General features: G+C 32.1%; 1 protein-coding gene across 3 annotated transcripts in view; it reads right to left on the bottom strand.

Annotated features, from left to right (window-relative positions):
- Window positions 1-18513, bottom strand: part of LOC143247848 (nuclear pore complex protein Nup93-like) — a 52456-nt gene that overhangs the window by 20588 nt on the left and 13355 nt on the right. For all 3 annotated transcript variants that reach the window (XM_076496410.1, XM_076496397.1, XM_076496403.1), the window contains exons 10-17: window positions 16862-16959; window positions 16405-16464; window positions 15847-15924; window positions 11021-11211; window positions 9462-9653; window positions 8649-8775; window positions 7584-7656; window positions 5111-5153 (exon numbers count right to left, since the gene is read on the bottom strand). In XM_076496410.1, coding sequence (XP_076352525.1) covers window positions 5111-5153; window positions 7584-7656; window positions 8649-8775; window positions 9462-9653; window positions 11021-11211; window positions 15847-15924; window positions 16405-16464; window positions 16862-16959 — 862 coding nt within the window. The remainder of the gene's footprint in view (window positions 1-5110; window positions 5154-7583; window positions 7657-8648; window positions 8776-9461; window positions 9654-11020; window positions 11212-15846; window positions 15925-16404; window positions 16465-16861; window positions 16960-18513) is intronic.

Below are 18513 nucleotides of genomic sequence, written 5' to 3'. Positions count from 1 at the left end.
TTCCTGTAAGGAGAGACATACAGGATGGTAGGAAGCAATGAGTGTTTTCAAATCATTCAGATTAAAACGTAAACATCGACAGTTCTATTGTATCGAGGTGGCCATTTTTATTTACGTGTAGGCGAATTGAGTGGAGGACCCTTCTGTTTGTGACAGTCTTTTTTCTTTACTGTCTTTATTCGAGAAAGGTTGATCAACCTCCTAGGTTGATTGGGCAGGTCTTTGCTGTTGGAAGAGGATTCCAGCAATGGAGGACATGAACGAATGATCCATTTGCATTGTGGGGTGGGAGAAGAAGACTTATCCAAGGAAATGCCTGTACACAAAACCAAAAAAAAAGGGTTCTTGGAATTTGTTGTAATTTATGGAAGGGACAGAAATGGGTGTTGAAGTTTATTCATCAACCTTTTTAACCATGGAGGTCAAAAGATTTTTCATTCGTTTTGAAAATGATTATTTTGGAGGCACAGATAGATGCATCTGCATTCCTACTGTAGTGGTGGAATGGAGTGCAGCAGCATATGTCCAAGAGGAAGTGGTAGACAATAACTTGCGAGCCTCAGGATAAGTGATGTTGTGAATTGTTTTCAAACATTGCACCTCTTTCTCTTCCAAACATATAGGGCAAGAAATGAAGTAGGACGAGTGAGAGCCATTGCAATTGATGCAATGAGGGTCCATTTCACACTTGTAAACATCATGGTTCTTGCCACTGCAACGAGCACACACTAAGGAACCAAACTGCTGACACTAGAAACACGGGAGAGGGTTTGGAATGTATGGCCTTACTCTGCAATTAAGATAACATGACTTGATGGTGGCAGGCAGATGTGGTGATGTAAATGTGAGAATGAGGACATTGGTTGGCACCATAATTCCATCTTTGTGAGTGGATATACGCCTCACTGAATAAATTCCTTGGGTGGAGAAATCAGCAAGAATCTCTGACTCTGGAATGTTCTTCAAATCCTTCTCAACAATAATTCTTCATAATGAATTCAAAGTAGCATGAGGTGTAACCTCAATAGATATATCTCCAATTGACTTTGAATGTAAGAGGCATTCACTGTGTTGAGATGTGGATGTTTCCACCAATGTTACCAGATCAAAGTTTCTTTACTGACTTTGGAGAGCCAGCAAGTCCCTCTTGTCCCTTCTGAATGAAAAAAGGAGACATTTGCCTTAAAGGTTTGTCTGAAAGTGAATGCAATATAAGAAAATGAGGTAGAACAGGTGGTACAGATGGTGAGGATTGCTGCTCAGAATCTTCAAGATGGGGTCATTTACCTAAAGACTGTTTTTTCACTATTTTATTAACATTTTTAATTGGAGTATTCACAATAAAAACAGGAAAATTTTGGTGCCCACTGACCCCACCCACCATGGAGCCCTACGAAGGGATGCACTACAACAGTGGTGCACAAACTTTTTTGAGTCAGAGGCCACAATAAAGTGAAAATTAAAATTGTCCCACAGTTGTTTCACACAATATGGACATCACATTTAAGAACACACAAATAACGATTACATCAAAGAGTTTGCACATTATTCTGAGAAATGTTATGATAGGTCAACTGTCACAAAGTCAGTGCAATGGATGATGCTGCATGTCATCTACGAACTTAGAAATATTCTGGCTTGATGTTTGACGTTGAAAGACGCAAGACTGCTTTCAGATGATCATCAGTCAGCTGATTGCAAGTGTTGTTTTTGTTCATATGCGAGAAAACCTGTTCGCAGCAGTATGTGCTGCCAAACATGCTGGTGTGGACAAGTGCGTTCTCTTTCAGATTAGCAAATGTATCAGGCAATGTTTTGTAGAAGTCAAGCAAACTGTTTTCTCGGTAAATAGCACGCAGTTCATTAGATGCCTGGAGATCAGTAAGTTTGAGCTGATATTCTGCTGACAAGTCATCCACTGACAAACTGAATGGATCAGCAAAAGGTTTCATCAACAATCTGCATTGGTTAAAGTCATGAAACCATGAGTTGAAGGATTGAATCAAGGTATCTAGCTTACCAACATAAACTTGTGTGTCAATGTCCTGATTCTTCTGTAACTGTGACTGAAAAGTGGGAAAGTGCATGAAGTTCCTGATGTTGCTTGCTGCCAGAACAACTACAACTTTGTTCTGAAAGCTGAGATGTGATTTGCAAACTGACAGACAGGCTGATTTTTGCCTTGCAACTTCAAATTCAGATCATTCAAGTGTTGTGTCATGTCGACCAGAAAGGTCAAATGAGCTTGCCATGCTGGAAATCAGTCATGTGTCTTTGTTCTTGCTTCTGAGGAATTCTATCACCTCATCAATCAACTCCCAGAATCTTCTGAACATCTTCCCTTGACTCAGTCAGCGTACTTCACAGTGATACACAAGGTCACCATAGTCTGAATCAATTTCTTCAAGAAGACTTCGAAACTGATGGTGGTTAAGCCCTCATGATTTGATGAAATTAATGGTTTTTGTCACTAATGCCATCAGTGCCTGAAAACCAAGTTCTTTACTGCACAGGTTCTGTTGGTGAATAATACAGTACAACTTCACCAACTGTCTGTTCTGCTTTCCTCGATGCTTTATCAACAGTGCTACCAGTCTGCTACTTTCTTCGGTCATGGCTGGTGCTCCATCAGTTGTCCCACTTACCAGTTTTGTGAAATCCAATGAAACACTACTACACAGTAATACTGTCTCTTCAAATAGAGCAGACCCAGTTGTCTGACCCTTCATGGAACCCATGCTGATTAGTTCCTCTGTGATATCAAATGATGACAACACACCATGAACAAAAACTAGTAGCTGTGCTGTTGAACTGATGTCAGTTGACTGCTTTATTTGTAAGCTGCCTTGTCACATCTGCTGAGATGTGTGACATTATTCATTGAACAGTCATACAATTCAAAGCCACCATCTGTAGCTTGCGAAATGCTTCTGGACACAACTTTTCCGATGCAGTAATCATACATTGCTTGACAAAATCACCATCAGTGAACGGTCGGCCAGATTTTGCTATCATCAACGAAATATCGTAACTGATCTCACGTGCTGCACCTAAATCTGCTGTCTGCTTTGAGAAAACGTTCTGCTGGTGATTCAGCGACTGCCGCAGAGATTCAATTCGAGCTGTTCATTCATCACCGACAACATTATGAAAATCTTTATGCTTCGACTCATAATGACGCTTTATATTGGATACCTTTGCCATTGCTGCTGTCGAATGACACAGCATACAAATCATGTTCTTCTGTTGTTGAACAAAACAGTATTGCACAGTTCAATCATCATGAAACTGCAGGATTTTGTCATCAACTTTTCTTTTATGATTAGCTGCCATTTTTGTTACAAAATTATATCAAAACAGGGCTCATAAGTAAATCTCGAAGAACAATTGGAAAGCGTGAGATTTCATAATTACGGATATAGTACACCACTGCACCAATGATTAAATGCCTATGAATTAAAGAGATTTGCTTATTAAATTTTCTTTATTGCTCGACACAAATATGGAACCATCCAGTATCTAATATAATGCATATTCTCTATAGAGCTTAATCTTCGTGTAGGCGTGAATTCTCCATGTTTGACTTTCCCGTTGGACATCATGGACCAGATTTGGCCCACGAGCTGGACTTTGTGCACCACTGCACTACAATGTCAAACAAGGACACTGCAGCAACGCCAGGGTTTCGTGAGCACTATACCCAAATACCAGCATCAGATACAATGTCCACAACACCTGTTGAGAACTTCTAACACTGGTACTTGGTTGACCCTAGCCCAAGTGGACCAGCCAATTGACCCAAGGGAGTTACCCCAAGACTGCCCATCTACAGGAATTCAAGGCCAAAGTAGTGTGTTAGGGGTGGACCCCTCAACCACCAGGATCCTCTCCTCACCTTCACGGGTTGCTACACACAGCAAGCATGTGGATGGACATTTCGATCCCAGAGGAGGTAAATTGAAAGAACAGAACCTTCCCTGAGAAGTCCCATCACTATGTACAGAAACCCACACTGAAGGGGGTAATTTAAAAGCCTGATTAGTACAATGAGGCTTCTGTGAATCATGAAAGGACCTAGCAGTGGAACATGGATAATTTATGCTAGTTAACCTCAAAATAAAACCTTACAGTCACTGATTCATGTCAAGGCAGTTAATGGCAAATATTAAGACTTTTTGGATGATCTATATGACTTACTTTCAGTGTTTCCTCTAAGCTGCATGGCCATACAATTACCAACCAAATGTTGCACACTTCATTAATTCCAGTCTCACCCATTCTCAGCTGACAGCCTTAATAACCCTGGCAGTCATTAAGCCTAAATCCCAAATAATTAACTGGTAGCAATGTAAAGTGACTTAATGATCCAATAGGGTTGATGGTATAAAAATACCCACTTCCACATGAAAATTCATTCCACACATGGATTGAATAAATTAGAGGGAACATTGCTTATCTTGAAATCTCACTCACCAACTCAGGTGTGTATTCTCACACAACCAAATCTTGAACTCATTAACACAACTCAACCTTTGCAAGATTACTCAGATTAAGATTGTAATCTCACATATTCATTAGCTGAAGTCAAGATCACTATCCCCTGTAACTTCAGCACCAGTGGCTATAGCCAAAACATTTACTCTTTAAGACACGTGCTTTGACTCATTGGCTAAGATCAATTTATTTGTAAATAAAAGCCTTAAACAATCAACAAGAAAAAGTTGCAATACAGTTTCTTAACTACTGACCGAGATCCATGTTATTTTATTCCAATTACCTTGATTCTGTTTACCATTTATTGCTCTTTACTTGCTCAGAATGACTTATTCATATTGGCCAATAGTGAAACCAAATATGTTTCTGAACATTATTACATAAGGCCTAATAAATTTTATCATGTAACTAAAAGAGACTGTTGTTCCCATAAACCTTTAACTTCTCTCTCGCACATCTGTATAAGATGTACGAGATACTGTTGTACACATGCATTAACATTGCTTTTAAAAATTGTAACTAGACATATTATCCAATATTGATTTTTTCTGCAAATAAACATTATCCATTTATTAAAATAAGTAAAATTTTGGGTAAAGAATGTAAACTTTACCTTTTCGACAATTATCTCTTTCCATTTTTCCAAGCAACATTTCAAACTGAAAATAAACAGAAGACATGTATTAATATTTTATTCTGTCTGCATTACCTTAACAATAAAATATTCTTCCTTACAACTTGTATAATAGCTTAATCCTACTAATACAATCCCCTCCTTACAAACTTATGACACACGTCTCTTTTGTGACCACAGTTTTATGTGCTTGATGAGAGATGGGAATTACCATCTACCTGGAAAATATATTATGTTATTTCACATTTGGTGCACAGCTGACATACTTTCTAAGGCATATAACTAGCAGTCAATGTTTACTATTGCTTAAACAATTGTAGATAGTGAAAGAAATAGTTTGTTGAGATGAAATTCAAATTAATTGTTCTGAAAAGGAATTTTGTTAATCAAAATTGGTTGCTTATCAATAAAATTTTGTTTTAGTTCAGAATCTCACTAGTTACTCTGTTGAAAAATGTATTAGTTTCAAACCAAACTATGAAACTTTACTTTTGTCAAATAAATGTTTTACTTACTACTGTCATATCACTTTCTTTGTTTAAAAAAACCCAATGAAAGATTATAATGACAGTCAACAGAATCTCACCAAATGCAAATAACCTGCTTTGTCCTCACCTACTACTAAGCATGTATATTTGATTACTTACTTTTTAATTTTATTTTGTTTTGAACACAAGAAAATGTAGTTATGAAGTTAGACAAAACTACCATTTTTAAAATAAAAGCCATAACCAGATAAAACACTTTTATTCCCATTTTCTAAACATTAATGTATCAACGCATACTTTAACATTTAGTTATTGATAAGACAAACAAATATTCCTCTCTCTTGCAGAAGTAAAAAGATTAAAAACTGAATTTTTTATGTGATATGCAACAGAAGTTGTGACAGTTTTGTTTTAGCTTTAATTAAAATATCCCTCAGTGTTCACATAACATTAGGTCTTCATCTTGGCAGAAGACTACAGTTAATCACAGATATGTTTTTTTCATTAAATATTCCTATAATTTAAATGCCCATCTCAGAGCTTTAACTAATATATAGTGGTGATATTAGAACATTTCAACATGCTGACCATCTACAAATAGGTACCCAATATGTAATCTTTTTTATAATTGTACACATATCCTTCCTGTGACATTTACCACTATTAATAAATACATCATAAACAAATAATTAAATATGATATTAACATCCACTTAATTTCATCCATGTAAAACAAAGGGTCAGTACACATTTTACATCAAATGAAAACATACATTCACAACTTGTATCTTAAATAAAATACATTTCAGGATATAAAGTATTATTTTACACATTTTAATCAACCACAACAGTTATTTATCTTGATGTTATGATTACTCATAAAAAGTATTTACAATAGTTTAACCTTCTAGAGTGGCTCCACAACTAAATATTTGTTGAAAAAAGTAATAAAACTTAAAGGAAAATAAATGATATCCCGTGTTTTTAATCTGTAGTTATTATTCATTGTAATATTTACACTTGTGCCACTATTTAATAGTTCTTCAATGTGCAACAGTCTTTAACCCTTTCAACACTGAATAACAACTTTTAATGTTTGGCATGGCGCTGAATATATATGTTTGATACTTCAACTAATTACGGTATCAGTACTAAAAGCATGACATCTCGACAATAACTCAACAAAAGTCCCTGAAATATTCAGTGATTGTACCCAATACTATATGTTAAATTCAATACATAAGAATAACAGGAATAAAGGAAGGTCGCTGCCACGCTGAGCCTTCAAGTCAACTGTGGTTGCCAACCTTGCCGGAAGGGTTAAAGCAATTTTCAAAACACAGAAATGCATGACTTTCTCAGCATAAGAACCTTGCATCTTTTCTGATTATGTGGTTTTTCTCACTCTGTGTTGGAAAACACAATATGCTCTTTGTCAGTTTTGTTTACTTGCTGATGGATGCAGTTTCTCATAAAAGTGTCTTCCTGTTTATCTCTTCATGGATGATGTACAACAATGCATCTTTTTTAAGATCTTCTGAAAGTTCAATGTTTGTCAGTTTTCAAAAAGTTCAAATTGTAGACATTCACTAAATTGTTGTCCAACATATGAAATAGTCTTTCTTGTACTATTCCATCCATTTTCTTACATACTCAACAGACCCAACAATAATATCAACTTTGTTATGTTATGTATATAATCTAGCACTGCCACTGTTTTCATCATCTTATACTCATTTTTCTTATCCTTCACTTTGCTGTTATCTATGTCCTTCACATACAGTTGGAAAGAGATGTACATTTTGTTTATCATGCCACTTTACCACTTTAATTTTTATGACAATGTTAGTAATAAAAAAAATGTAAGCCTCAAAATTTTTGATTGTCTTAATAGTACCTTTTCTAGTTGCTACTGAGAAACTCAATAATGCCTCCCCCACAAAATGATCATTGTACTAAAATACATACCTCCTTTGTTTCTAGAACAAGTTCACTCACACATGCCATGAACAAGTCTTCCCCTTTAAGTCCTTTAAGGTTCCTAAGATTAAAAAAATAAAGCTCAGAATAAAAAGTATAAATCTTTCTTTTAAATATGACCAGCTCTTTGATATAAAAACCTGCATCAATATCATAACACTTGTTCTACATGAAGCTCAGTCAGTAAAAAAGAAATTATTCAATAAATATTATTTAATACAGTCCACACTACAATACCATGCAATTGTCCATGTTACAATATCAAGTAACAAAGTTCATATTATAACCATCTGTATAATGTATCTTAGGTTCTTCAGTTCATATTTAAAACTACAGTTTCTGTCTTTGATACTTGATGACAATTAATAATTCAGTCATTTTAGTAAAAAGGAAAACTTTTACAAATGAGTAAACTATAAAATTTGAGAGGAAAATACCAGTTAAATGTAAATATGAAACAAATGTTTACAGTACAGTCATATACTGAAACCATTGCCCTCTCATATGAAACCAAGAAAAGTACTATCCTTATCACATAACTGTGCTGTTGAAAAAAATCTTTTTGCTTGTACTTCCTACAAAAACAAAAATTTCCTACAACTCTTATATAAAAACCTTTCTATTAATTCACACAATATTACAACACTAAACCTTTCCTGTAGGTCATATTATATTAGATTTGGTTCAGTTTGTTTTGACTTTCTCACAAAGCTACATGAAGGATATATCCTTCAGATATATCTGCACTAGCCATCTCTAATTTTGCAATGAAAGACAAGAGTGAAGGCTATTAGTCATCAACACCCACTGCAAAATCTTGGGCTACTTTTACCAATGAACAGTTGACTGACCACCGCATTATGATACCCCACAGGAATGAGAATGATTGATGGGATGGAGATATGAACCCCTGTCCCTCAGATTGTGAGTCAAGCAACTTAACAATCTGGCCATGTCAGGTTACTACTATATTAGAACCAGGAAATCTTTCATTTCATATAATATTAGAGGAATCAAATCTAACATATTATTTTATCTTAGTTTCCCACTAACCTGAGAAGATAGAAGTACTGGATAGCTTCTCGAGGATCAGTGGCTTCAAATTTATGGGTGTAAATCATAATAAGATGGGCAAAATTCAATCTTCGTGCTGGGGGTTTATCACCAGGGTTTTTTGACACTGTATAAGAATAAATAAAACCTTCTTCACACAAACATCATATAATATTTAGGTTATATTTCAGTTCTGATAAAACATTTAAGGATATTAAAAGTAAAGTTCTTACAGAATAGTATACAAATTTAACAATAAAATTCTAAGCATGGTTTTATTCCCATATTTTCACTATTTAGATGACTTAAAAATAAGCACAAAATAAATTAACTGACATTTTGTAATAAAGTATTTTAAATCCAGCTATTAACATTTTAAATTTCTTGCGAACTTTATTATTATTAATATACGGCATATTTTTATACAGTACCTTTAACAAAATAGGAATAACAACAAATTCTATATAGCAAGAAAATAATTAGTAATTTTTTAAAGTTTCTAAAGCCATTCCCAATACATATTTATAAAGAATAAATCATTCATTTCATTATGTTCACAAACCTTTTATGGCTTAAAGTTCTTTTAACAGTAAAATGGATACTTAAATTAATCTGAAAAATATTACCAGATTCTGAAAAAAAGTTTCTTATATTTTTTTTATCATTCCTTAAAATATATTCATTATGATTACTTGAATAATCCAATATTTAATAATACAGGTATAAAAAATTTCCCTTTAAAATTCTTTCTTAATAATTAAGTAAAAACAAACAAACTACAGCTATGTTTTAAGATTAGGTTTCTGTACTTACAGAGAGGAGCATTTAAGTTTGTAGGCAGTGCTAGAAGATTTTGTTCATAAAGAGTAATGGCCACATGCACAGCATGACAACGTAAGTGTTCCATGCGAGAAAGGAACTCAATGGCTGCTTCAAACTGACCAGAGAGAAAAAGTACTTGGAAAAATAAATAGGGCTGCTGATAGGCATTGAAGTGGCTTTCACCTAATGTAAATCATAATGAAAAAAATAAAAACTGTTACTAAAGACTGCAGTTTTTACATTTTAAGTGTACACAAGTCTTTTAAGTATAGATATATAACAATGTTTAGGGACAACACGGGGCGTGTTGGTCCATCTCAGCCATCCCATCCTTTATGCCAAACTGAAATTATTTAAATAATGATAAAAAAATTAAAGTCAGCCCTTATCATTCATATATCTATCAAGCTTTATTTTAAACTCACTCAAACTTACAGCCTCCATAATATCCAAAGGCAACCCATTTCATACACCAATCACCCTATTTGAAAAAAAAAACTGTCTCAGCTGAAGACTGCTTCTACCTCACCTAAATCTATATTTGTGTCCCATAGTTCAATACTTCTCACTATTAATCAATTCCTTTTACACTTTTAAATACTTCAATAAGATTTCCTCTTCTTTTTTCAAGAAAAAAAGATTTCAGAGACTAATCTCTCCTCATATGACAACCCCTCCATCCCAGGTACCATTTTAGTAACCCTCTTCTGGACCCTTTCCAACAATTCAATGTCTTTTCTAAAGTAAGGAGTCCAAGACTAAACACAATACTCCAAATGTGGTCTAACCAGTGGCATGCAATGTAAAATTATAACCTCTTTAGACTTGTATTCAATATTTCTGTATATACAACTTTAAATCTTATTTGCCCAACAACTAACAACAGCATACTACTTGGATGGTTTTACAGACTGATCAACTTTTACACCAAGATCTCTTTCTTTCAAAACATTGTTAAGGATATTCTCATCCAAATTATAGTTATAAATCAGATTACGATGACCCACATGCAATATCTTGCATTTATCATAATTAAAACCTATTTTCCCAACTCACTAAATTATCAATCCTTTTATAATGCAGCAGCATCCTCTTCACAGCCAACAATATTCAAAATATCACCACCAAATTTAAGTACCTTGTTGACCATTACTTTATCTATGTCACTGATGTAAATATGACAAGATAAAATTGAAAACTGTGCATGTCAGATTGAACATCTGAAAGCTTAAGGAATTTTATCATCATTTTGTAAATAATTAATTTACAAGTTAATATTTTTACTACTAGCTGGATTTAATAAAATTAACTACGACTTAGTGAGACAGTTTTATTTATTCAAATGGTTAACTACAAGTATTAAAGGAAAAAAAACCATTAAAATTTTACAACATTTTGTAAGCTATTTAAATATTTTTAACCTTTAAATATAAACTCACACCAAAATACAAGTTTCAAAGTAAAACTAGGAGATGAATTATCTTGAATAATTAAATTATTCAAATTTAAATTTTAATTATAAAATTAAACTTTCATATTTTCAGTCATACCGTATTCTTCAAGCAACATGGTTTGAAAACAAGAAAGCGTCATCCTGTCTTGCTGCAATGCTACTGTGTCTTCTTCCTCCTCCTCAGGTCTAAGCTGACAGAGTCTTAACCAGAGATAGTCATCAGTTTTAGTAGCAACCTCTGAATGATCATCAGTGACATCACAACACCCAAGAATACAATACACGGCCCTAATAAACATAAACAATATACATATCATAAAATAGGTTCACATTCAATATATTTTTGTACATGAAATTAATTTTCTGAATGAGTTATATGTGTGATTTCAATTACAGCATTATATACTAAAGCTAAAACAAATTGTATTTGTGGTAGTAATTAATCTTTAATTCTTACACTATGGGTAGGTCACAATTTGTTTTACAGATTTACATTCAGAATTTAATTACTTTATTATCAATGTATATAAATACACTTGACATTAAAATATAACTAATAAATCAACCTTTTAATAATGTGTTTCAACTTTTATACCCTTCATTCTTCTTCATTTATGGAGATATACATTAGAAAGACAGACCTGCTTACAACACCTACCTATTTTATCCTCTTTTTTTACAAAATGTCAATAACTATCTCTGAAATTTCCTATTGCATCATTTATAACCAACAGAAACACAATATTTTTACTTAACAATCAATGTATAATGCTATCTTGTTCTAAAAAGAACACCCATATGTTGTGATCTATCTGTCAGTCAAAGCTAGTCCATAAGGGAGGGGGAAGAGTAAGAAGGGCATCTAAGAGGTCTCAAACAAGGCTCTATTAGTTGTTCCAAATTCATTGATGATGTCACATGAGGGTGTGACAGAGGAAAATGAGGATTTCAAGAGAAATCCATATTCCAAAAAGAGAAGGGGTCTCCCACACAGTAGGAGAAGGAGAGAATGAAATGCAGCATACAACATTCTTACTCAAGTGTAGCACGTAAGGCCTGACAGAGAAGAGAATAGAAAACACCTCAAGATCAACCAAAAACCTAGGTGGGTGTGAGGGAAAATTGCTCCCCTGTGACAAGTCAAACTACCATGACAGTGTCTTAGAGAGAAAACTAGGGATGTAGGACACAACATTCCTGAAAAATCAAATCCATCAAAGGGGAAAGATGACTGGGAAAGTCTCCAAAACTGACATGCAACTGATAAACATACTCAAGAGGTGAAAAGGGCTGTCCAAATTCAAGGCTTCCTAATCACTAAAATCCATGAGAGGACAATGATCAATTTGTTGAATAAAATTGATCAGCCCCCATTGAACCAGAGATGCCACCTCCTAGGGTAAATATTGTGGTTCTGGCCCTTTGTATGCAAGTTAGTAATTCTGCTACATCAGTTGTAGCTGTGATCATATGAAACTGCAAGTGCATAACTTATAAAATTGAAAGATGAAGATAAATAAAATTACTAACTTTCCACAAAAGAGAATGAAAATGGTAAAGGATGTAATTAAATCAGAAAAATTAAAAAAGGTAAAAATTTGTAATTAAATGAATCAAACTGTAAGATAAAACACACATGTTTAATAGGACTGCCAACTGAAAAGTGGTGTTAATTATAATAGGGGTAATATGTCACACTCTTATTGGTGAGGGTTGCTGCATAATTATTTGCATATTAGTATGCAGAAAAAAGTGGAAGTATCAAGATTAGTGGCAAACAAAGAATCTGCACTGATAAAAGGCAAATCAAGAAAACATTTTTCTTGTGAAGTTGAGATATCACATAAACATTTTTGTTTTTGACATATATTTTTATTTATTATTACGAAAATAACTACAATGTAAAAGTAAGAAACTTATTATATAAGATAACAAAAAACTTTCTCCACGACATATGTTCCCAAGTAGCTTGTGCTATGTCATTTAATGCAATAATTTTAAATACATTCATCTTAGATTTACAGCTTGTTATCACAGGCTTATTAGATAGAAGAAGTTCAAAGAACACTAATATTAAATAAAAACAAATGTAAACCATCACAAACCTTAAGCTGTTTAGGATTTAAAAAATGCAATTTTCTGGAAGAGAGAGACAAAAGTAATTTAGATTTATTTTGCATTATTTTGTTGTGGTTACAAGATAAGTCAAATCAGTCAAGTTTGTATAGAATTAGGATATAGAAAATAACAGATTCAAAAGTTTAATTGAAAATAAAAAGATCTATTTAGAAGGTTTTAGAAGTTATCCAAAGGAAATCTGAAAACTAAGATAAAAAAAGCATTTTTCACCTTAATGCTCTCTATACAGGCTGGTCAAATTGACTGACTACATAATAATTTTATAAAGTTTTTTTAAAATTGTTACAGGACGAGTATTTTTACAATATTTGGCACAGAATTTCAGTGAATGTTACAAGACATTAATGTGTATAAAAATCAGATTTTTAGTGAAATGCTTTTAATAATCTAAATACGGATTTGTCTGTGAATTTGTGATGACCGAAGAAGGTTGAAACGTTGTTTGCTCTTCTATGTAAAATATTTTCTCAACCCAAACAAATGAACCGTTTTTGCATATAAATGTCTGTGAATTTAATATTGTTTTAGTAGTCCTAGTGCAAAGTGATTTTCATGTGAAGATGAGTACTCTTCTTCAAACTCAAAAATATTAAATTTCATCTAAAATACATTTAAAAACTTTGAGTAAAACTTTATATTTTAGATTTTTTTTCCACCCTAACTCTGTACAAGATTAGTCAAATTGACCAACCTCGTAATCACAGGAAAAGTGTAAAGACATCTAAATTACCCATTTTTCTTTCTATAACAACTTCAAACTGTAACATGAAAATATATTTTTCTCCTAAGTAGCTTTGAACTTGTAATAGTATATATCTACTTATACATAACTTTTATGGTTTTAAATCCATATCTAACTACTATTTGTGCCATTATAAGTTGTAAATCACTGGAGGAATGTGGAGCTTATGTTACTCTATAGAATTATATTACTCACAAGTTACTTGTGTGTATGCCTCATGAAAATCTTTTAATACATATCATTTATTTTCCTAATTTAACCTTAATTAAAGAGATTCCCATTTTTACATTTTAGTTTCTTTTACAATAATAAAGAAAACACATAAAAAACAAGAAATAAAGTGCTTATCCAGATTTTTTTTCTTCTGTCGACTGTTGATGACAATCCCATTTTCCTAATGCTAATTGTACTACTGAATTAAATATATTCTATTTAATCTAATAATACACCAAAGAAAACGAAAATAATAATATGCAAAAAATCAGATAATATTCCACAAGTATAACAACTTCTCTGGCTTTCTAACTGTAAGCCAAATTCATCCAAACTACTTAGTATCTTACTTCTGGGAATGAAGCTTTGTACTAAATGAGAAATTGACAATTTTCTGTGCAAAACACATCATTGGTTTTCTCTTGGTTACAAATAATATATTAAATGTAAAAAAGAACTATTAACAAATCATGAAAGAGAAGAAGTGACAAGAGAGGGCTGATTTTTTTATTTTTTAGTTCTGAAGGCTACAAAAATTATTTGTCTCAGTAATTATACTTTTATTAAGAGTAATGTATGCTAAATTTCATAATTATTGGAGGGGTTGTGAATAAGTAGATAAGAGGGGATGTCTAGAGAAAAAAATTACATTTCTTACACTAGGATAAATTTAGGATTTGTTTTATTATTGCCTTACAAAATTAAGAACTTAAATGCAAATAATACTCAAATATGGATTGTTAACTAGGAACATATGCTATACTAATTGGTATAACATCAACAAAATGTTGTTTGATTAAATTTAAAATGTAAGTCAGTAAAAACCTTGTGACAAGTAGTAAATGATGCTATTGGCAAGAGAGCTAACATGCAAATCACCTTGTATTCAGATTATTCAACACTTTGACACCATACATTCAAGGACAAAGCTTTCATAAAACACTGGATTAAAAACTCTGATTGAAAAAGCTGAGCACATAGCTACACAATGGACTATCTATGTTATGTCCACCTTGAATATTTGAAAATGAATTTTTGCCTAACAAGCCCTTCTGCTTACTGTTGAGCCACTGGGAAGCAAGTCAAGAAATAAACAATTATGAGAATAAAAATATTCTTGCAACTTGTACTAACCAAAAAGCAAATTAACTATCAAACCTTGAATATTTGAAAATGAATTTTTGCCTAACAAGCCCTTCTGCTTACTGTTGAGCCACTGGGAAGCAAGTCAAGAAATAAACAATTATGAGAATAAAAATATTCTTGCAACTTGTACTAACCAAAAAGCAAATTAACTATCAAACCAGCTCTCACAATAGAAAATGCTTAGTAAACTTAAAATCATACATAAAGTAAATTTTAAATACTTTTTAAACTACCATAAAAAAGCACAAAATATGTGCTGACATTTATAGTCTTTCTATCTTAAAGGACTCACTGTAATAATAATTACAAGTGTAGTGCAGTTAAGATATTATTTTTAATTTTCTCTTGTAAGCTTTTAAGAATACAGAAATAGGAATTTCAAGACAGCACTCTAACTTCCTTGCCTTCTTTTAATGCAACTAGTAACAGAAGAGTTAAAAACAAAAAATGTAATGAAACTTTCCAGAAATAAAATAAAGTACTCAGTAGAAATAACCAAATCTTTGGTTAAAAATTCAGAAAGTTTTGAAATCTTCATCCACATACTGTGGTTTGCAACTCATACAACATGATAGACAGAAACTAGTTTAAGGTAGTTAAAACATTTGATATTTTTTCAGAAGATAAAACATCTTTTATGTATCCTTGTTGTCACATGAAGAATAATTAATTAGTTTACTTGCCTTTTATAAGGGTCTGTACTAGTCCTCACTGATCGACGGTACTGTAGCCTAATTTGTCCTTCACTAGATGGACTTAGTCTATACAAGAATAGGACACGATGAATCAAATAGTTTCAAACCTACAAAGTAATCTCTGTTAATCATGTAAATAAAAATGTTACTTAAACTCATGTAGCACTGCAGGTGAAAACTGTAACATACAGAATCAGTACAAATGTTTGAAAACTATCATTAAAAAATATACACACATACATTATAAAAGCAGAACTATTAGGTGATTATTGTTTAATCTAACATTAACATTCCACAAAATTAAAATAATTAATGTGATGTATTCTTCTTATAGAATGTTATAAAGTTTTACAACCTCCAAAAACGTGCTACTAGTAATACAGATTTTACAAACAAAAGAAATTATGTACACTATCTAATTCTTGATCACTTTCCTAGATTGTAACAAGTTTAACAAACTATTATTTGGTTGTTTTTGTCTAATAGATATAGAATTATAAATACATTACTTATTAATTTATTGTTTTTAAGAGAACAATTTTTTACCGGGATTCATTTGATTGAGAATACTCCGTAAGGTATGAAACCAAGACTCCAAGGGTTGAACTACAACAAAATTTAAAAATTCATATTTAAAAATTTCAGATTAAAATAGAATCACACAAAATGTCAACCAAGAAAAAAAACAAACCAAAATATGGTTTATAATTAGATACATGAAGCTGACCTTTCAAAGCTTATTTTATTTTACTATTGTTATTAAACAAATGTGTACTTGTAGTGTATATGTTAGAACATTTACCGAAACCCCAAGACATAAGAATTTATATGAAAAAATTAATTTCTATTTTTCAAATTAAATCCAATACATCTGAAATGTTTTGTTTTACAGTTCTAATGAAAAGGTATGAAAACCAACAATAAAAGTAATCAACAAAAACCAGGAACAACAACTATTTAAATAAATCACATTACAGCATACAACGAAACAAATGATACAAACCTAGTAGTTTTGACAGCACGAAGTGCAGCATTTAAATCTCCACAACGAATACAGTAATAAATGACAGGCCAAACAGGGTGACCTTCTACTAATCCATCCTGTAAAGCAGAAAATTAATTTTCACAGTTTAGTTATAATTTTTTATAACTAAATTATTATCTGTATTTAAATTACTACTGTTATACTTGGTTAAAACCCTAGCCTGCATGCCCACTCTAATTGAAAACATAATGTTAATGATGCTATTATGTATACAAATATTTAAAAAAAGGTATGAGATACTACCCACCTGAAAACATAAAGATTTACTACATCATACACATAACCATTCCAAAATGAACAATCAATTTAAATACAATAAGAAAAATACCCTTAAGTGTATATCTTACAATTTTTAAAACTCTTGATATCAACAGTTTCTTTTAGGTTAAAACAGTTTTCTTGAATTATGAGTAAAGCATAACCTTAAAATAGAATCTTGCAATTTAACATTAATGGAATAGTGTCAAATATTTTTGGGCCAGATTGTTTAGTAGGTGTCTCACTTTTGGCAATAAATCTCAACAATAAACAACAACCTAATCTACTTGCTTTAAAACAACATGAATATATTCAAAACAGGTCAAACGTATGCAAAAAAAGCTGTTATACTATTCTTTCCAACACTTGAATTTAGAGTTTTAATAAATAATTCTCTCTATTTTTTTTTGTCAAAGTCCACACAGACAGGTCTATTTACTTTAGAACAAGACAAACTCTTCTCAATCTCTATTATTACAGTACAAACTGTGAAACTCACTTTAAATATTGTCCATTGTGGCTAAACTGACAAATAAATAGTCTAACTTTACTTTTTTCACTTTTACTTTCACTAACTAACTTCCTCTCTGAATCTCCACTTATTTATATAAATGCACAGGAGAATGTAGAAATATCTATCCTTCTAGCAGCAACAATATTACACATAATCAGAAAAATGTAGAAGATTTGAGTAAGATGATAAATATTACAGAAGCCTAGTACAACAATTAAATAACGTACTCAATGGACAACTCATACAAAGTTGTGTAACAACTATTGCTTTTAAAATGATATTTTACACTCCTGTTACAAAAACTAAATCAAATATCAAATCACTAAAAACTAAATAATCTTGTACATCTGACAAATATAGAAATATTTGACAGGATAAAGAGTGTGTATAAACTTGGGACATTAAATTTATTTGTTACTTTATTTGAACACCATTTCTGATTCTTATTAAACAAGAATAAACATAATAAAGTTAACCAAGTCTGAAACAAGTTCTGATGTTATTAACAAAAACAGTTGTCTTTTCACAATCTTGCCCCTTGCTGGTTCAGCTGCAAGTCTATGAATTTACATTGCTAAAATCGGAGGTTCAATTCCCCACAGGGGACTCAGAAAATAGTCTGATATGGCTCCACTATAAGAAAACCCAAACCAACACTCTTGATTCTTCTAAGATGTAAACAAATCAACATGTGAACAATCTAGTCCCACCACCACATGTGTTTTGTATGAGATTCTTCTTTTCCATATTTGATATTCATATCATTCCTTAGAAACAGTAATATAAATTAAACAAGATATGAAAATATTTGTACGTTATTTTAAACAGGTTCTCCAAC

Source organism: Tachypleus tridentatus, chromosome 1, assembly GCF_004210375.1.
Source record: "Tachypleus tridentatus isolate NWPU-2018 chromosome 1, ASM421037v1, whole genome shotgun sequence".
Lineage (NCBI taxonomy): Eukaryota > Metazoa > Arthropoda > Merostomata > Xiphosura > Limulidae > Tachypleus > Tachypleus tridentatus.
Note: the sequence above shows the minus strand (reverse complement) of the source record. Positions and strands in the feature narration are given on the sequence as shown.